This window comes from Cariama cristata, unplaced genomic scaffold (genome assembly GCF_000690535.1).
Source record: "Cariama cristata isolate BGI_N322 unplaced genomic scaffold, ASM69053v1 scaffold45514, whole genome shotgun sequence".
In the NCBI taxonomy this organism is placed as follows: Eukaryota; Metazoa; Chordata; class Aves; order Cariamiformes; family Cariamidae; genus Cariama; species Cariama cristata.
This window is the reverse complement of record NW_009612088.1, coordinates 1-4,841: the sequence shown is the minus strand read 5'-3', so window position 1 is coordinate 4,841 and position 4,841 is coordinate 1. Positions and strand designations below refer to the sequence as shown.

Sequence of the window (4,841 nt, the reverse complement as noted above, 5' to 3'; positions counted from 1 at the left end):
AGAGTTGTGGAACATGTTAACAGGCAAATAATAAAAAATAAAATAAAAATAATAAAGAAATGCAAGCCATCAAACTGGTAATGCAAACACCTGGTGTATGAAAAAGCATGCACTAATATCACTAACTCCTTTTTTTTGTTGCAAGAGCAAAATACAGCTGCCCTGCTGAGCAGAAACAAAGGACAATTACTTTATGCTACAGATTTAGTGCATTCTGTCTTGCTGCTCTGACATCTCATTGAAACATAGCTACAGATCATCAGCATCATATCTAGATGAGTTTTACATTCAAGCTTTATGTTCTCCCCCTTAATTCTTTTTTCGTGTAATATATCTAAAGTGTCATTAATGCAAAGACGACAATCTTGCTGACAGAACCCATAATGCTGACATGCAAGCTCTGATGATACCGAGTTGCCCTACGGACAAAGGTGTCAGTTATCGGTTGGATTTTGTGCTGAAGGTTAGATCATTAGGCTAAACCGAGTTCTCCACTCCCTCCCCCCAGCTTTATGACCTTTGTGACTGACAGCAACTGGAATAAAAGTGAAGTGACAAGAACTTTTGTGTAAGCACAGAGCAAGTATCTATGAAACAGCAGCTCCATCTAGCTGAGCCTGCATTACTGAAGGAAAGCTTGTCTCTTCCGCAGACATTACAGTTACTCATCAACGGGTCACCAACTAGCACAGAGTTCAAGTTTCATTGCAAATCTTACAGCATTTGGCCTGAACTCCTCTTTGTGGAAAAATCCTCCTGTCATCATCTTCTTACTGAATGTTACCACATCAGCTGGATCATCCAGGCCCCAATGCTCATGTGCCCAGAATTTTCCTGTGCAGCCGCCTCCCGTCTGCACCTCATCCACCAAGAATGCACAGCCATGCTGCAGAGACAGACGTAAAGAGCAGAGAATGTGAGCCCTCGTTTCCAGAACAGAAACACCTCCCTTAGTGAACAGATAGGTACAAGCCAATTACCTGCAACATCCCTCCTTCCTCTCCCTTCACCGCTCCAAATCTCCCCTCCTCAACCCCCGTACCAATGTCGCTCACCGTGCGTTAGATTTCGCAATTAAAAATTCAGCTATTTTTTCAGAAAGTCACTAGAAACCTATTTTCTACCTAAATTCACAAAGTACATATTTTTATATAGTCTTGAACATTTCTAGAAGATACCTGAAAACATCGGGGAGGAGCCTGGGTGGCATTTTTAAAAGCCCCTGAGGGAAGTAGAACATCATTTCTAGGAGTTCTGGTTGTTTTAAACAAGAAGTCTCTGCCTCCCCTCTGAGTCAGGCATTTGTGGCACAAAGGCAATACCAGCAGCATGATCTGTTCAGTCCAGGGGCCTGACATGATCCTGGAAGAGCTGCCTTTTCAGATGAGTCTGCTGAAAGAGCTACTCATTTTAGCTGGTGACGTGGGGTTTTTTATGTGAAGGACTATTTTATTGAAATTTTTGGGACAGGGACATCAAGTTCTATCACAATACTGTAATTAAAAAAAATTGGTAAGTACTTTTGGCAGCATCTCATTTCAGACAAGGCAAACCTTTTCATTTCACCTTATTTACTACATCACCCTGGCATCAGCAGCTGTTAACAATGGGAAAAGCTGCTTTTTCTCATGGCGGAACAGAATTTTCCGAATGTCCCCTATGCTCTTCTTTGTAAGCACACAAATGTTTTGAGGGTGAAAAAAGCATGGAGTAGGTCCTGGTGAGGGTCATCACTTTTAAACGGGTAACTTCACATTCCGAGTATCAAGACATGTGTCCTTTTCACTGTTTTATTGGAACATCAGTGCTATGGTTGGACTCAATTTGAGTTCCAGCTTTTTTTGCAATTAAAAACAAGTATGTCAACCAAAAAATACCCTTTTGCAAACCTGCCTCTTCTGAAATTGTTTGAACCTCCCTCAACAAATTGGCATTATTTAAAGAACAGTACTGCAAAATCCATAGTTAATGAATCGGAGTAATTTCTCTCTCGCTTAGACATTAGAAGAAAATTTATTGGACTGAGGAAAGCACTAGGTGTGCATCGAAAGGAAAATAAAATACTGCGCTGACAAGGGGTTGCCTGTATCTGAGTACGTGACAGAACTACCCCAGCTGCTACTAGGGAGGCCTGTGAAGCTCTCAAAGTGCCTGGGGCAGGGGGAAAGGCCTCTGGAGACACCAAGAAGTATTTGCACATTTAGCTACCACTGAGTGAACAGCGAAATATTTTTATTACCTTTCTGGCAATATCTCGTAGCTTTCTGAAGAAGTCATCTGAAGCATGATTGTCTCCACCCTCTGACTGTATTGGTTCTATAATGATTCCAGCCACAATCTTCTTCTTTTTCCTGTACTTTACAATCAGGTCTTCCACCTGTAAATCAAACATTTATGGTACATTCTCCTTTCAGGACATCCGCACATTTCCTCCCAGAAGGACTACATATCAGCAACAGAACTTCAACTTTTCATAGACATTCCTGGCTGTGAAGGTGTCAGGAAGCGCAAGGAATTAACAAGTACTTCCTCCGGCATTTAACACTGCTTTCTAGTTCCTGAGTAACACTTAAGTTTAAAACATATCCTAAACACATTCTAACTAGTTGCATGTTTATCTACAATGGTGTGAAACCTCTAGCAAATTTCAGCTGAAACTATGGTGGACAACACTGCAGCATGCTATGCCATTGCTGGCATGCCGCCTAAGCAATACAGATGAGAACAGATTTTGTGTCAGAAAACAAAACTCAGCTAAAGTATTAAAGAAGGTAATCTGGTAAATTTGCTTTTTCTAGTCACCCACTTCAAATACTTTAAAATTAATCAGATGAAATAATGCAGAAATCTGTTGCTGATAAAGGGCTTACAGAGAAGTTTTAATTAACCTCGTAGTGCCAGTTGCTGTGATTAGTAGTGTCATTTGTACTTGAAATATCCCTTACAGCATTCAGGGCCCACGACACATGTTGGCCATATAAAGCAGCAGTTTCCAAAGAGTGCCAGTAAGCCAATCTGCAGACCTTCAAAGAAAGTGTTTGGCTTTTTATTTTGTGGGTTTTTTTGGTTTTGTTTTGTGGTGGTTTTGTTTTGTTTTGTTTTAAATAACAGCTTCGAGTCTGTGGATTGATTTTTTGCATCACAATTTCCCCACCTCAAGCAACACAAGGAAGCAATTTGCTATGCTTTCCATCTTCTCTGAAATTAGGCAGGTTTGAATAAGACGTGTCTGTGATCCAGCTCTGCAGAGCCACCCAGAGTGCCGCTGCGCTCCATTCGGCACACCACAGCCCCTCCTCTGTGCTCGGTTATGATGCTCCAAATTGGGCCCCGTTTCAGTTCCGGCCACGGGCCACGCTACGCCTTGGTCCCCACCGCTGTCTCTCAAGAGTGAGCCCTTGCAACTGACAGATCCTGGATCCCAGTGAGCCCAACAGGGAATCCCATGGTTCTGGTACCTGGAGACAGTTTTCCTCCCTTAAACCCTGTTCTGCCCACCTTTCCTTTCTCCTGGGCCAGGGGAGGCACAGACTCCCTGCCCACTCACTCCCTGCAGCCAGAGGTAGGATCAGCGCTTTATGCCAGGCAGCTAACACAGAAGAACTGAAAAAACCCAAAATACTGTTACATGTTCCCTTTGCAAAGGATTATACACACTGTGCTCTCTCTTAGTCCGTGTCCGTTTGCAAGATCTGGCAGACAAGTTCAGGGTGATACAACAAACTTCTGTGTGTGAAATTTCACTTTGGTATGATTCACGTAGACCTCTAATTCACAGTAAGCTGCCTCTTCTTCTGAAAGGCAGCGACAAACTTCTAACCGTAAACAACACTGAATGCTGTTTTAATCACATGCTGTTCCAAGTGCGGCTAATCCTACTAACACTATTCATTATTTCAAAACACAACCAACAGAAAGCTGCCAGTGAATTTTTTACCTCCTCTAAATTCTGCTGATTCTCCTTCACAAAGTCTTCCAGAGGATACTTTAGCCTTGGAAATGGAGCAATAGGCCAGTCCAGCGATGGAATGTCCAATTTGTGAATTGCTTTAGAGTGAGTTGTAGCTAAGCAACCTAAACCCAGAAAAGCAAAAATTAAAGTAATACCTGTCTAGGAACAATACAGGAAAAAAAGCTACCAAGAGGTGACAAATTGCCTGACGCCAGGACTGTAGAATTCTCTTAACTGCTCTACGTTTTTACTTTATTTTCTGAAATACTGGGTAATTGGATTTAGTCAAGCTTAAGTATATTTCTCTAGTTTTTAAGCATCAGATTCCACATGCACTGTTCCAGAAGGAGAACCTCTGTCAATCTGAACATGTTGCTCAGACAAGATGGGTTTCACCTGTCCAAAGACAACTGCTCACAAAGCTCAGAATTACACCACTCTTGGATAATGTTTAGAACAGGGATTGAGCCAATACAAAATGGTAAAAATGAGTGACATCTTGTTTATATATTGTGATTTCACCCCAGGAGTTAGATTTTTACTAGTATAGACAGGAAATCTGGGGATTCAGAATGAAAATAAGAGACCACTTGAAAATAAATTTTGAAAAAAATATAAAATTCGTTCCTACTGTCACTCAAATATTCTGTTTCAGTACTGGTGGGGCTCCCAAGGCAAACCTTCAATAAACCTACAGCTTCTCCACTGGTACTACTTGTCTAAGGAGAAAAAAAGCCCACTTTTCAGAAACGACAGTGAGATGACAGCTTACTGCAGCAGCTGAGAGGAGGCAGAGGAAGGGGAGGTGTTGCCGGCACGGCTTTTCTTACCCAGGGTCCTTCCGTGGAAGCTGCCCATGAAGGAGAGCATGGCGTAGTCGGGGCAGCCG

At 42.2% G+C, this 4,841-nt stretch overlaps 1 protein-coding gene across 1 annotated transcript in view; it reads right to left on the bottom strand.

The window, feature by feature from the left end:
• ABAT (4-aminobutyrate aminotransferase) overlaps positions 1-4,835 on the bottom strand; it is an 8,034-nt gene extending 3,199 nt beyond the window's left edge. Inside the window, exons 1-4 of the mRNA XM_009698467.1 lie at positions 4,783-4,835; positions 3,938-4,074; positions 2,240-2,377; positions 719-886 (exon numbers count right to left, since the gene is read on the bottom strand). Of these exons, the coding sequence (XP_009696769.1) occupies positions 719-886; positions 2,240-2,377; positions 3,938-4,074; positions 4,783-4,822 (483 nt within the window). The 5' untranslated portion in view covers positions 4,823-4,835. The remainder of the gene's footprint in view (positions 1-718; positions 887-2,239; positions 2,378-3,937; positions 4,075-4,782) is intronic.
• Between the last annotated feature and the right edge of the window lie 6 nt (positions 4,836-4,841).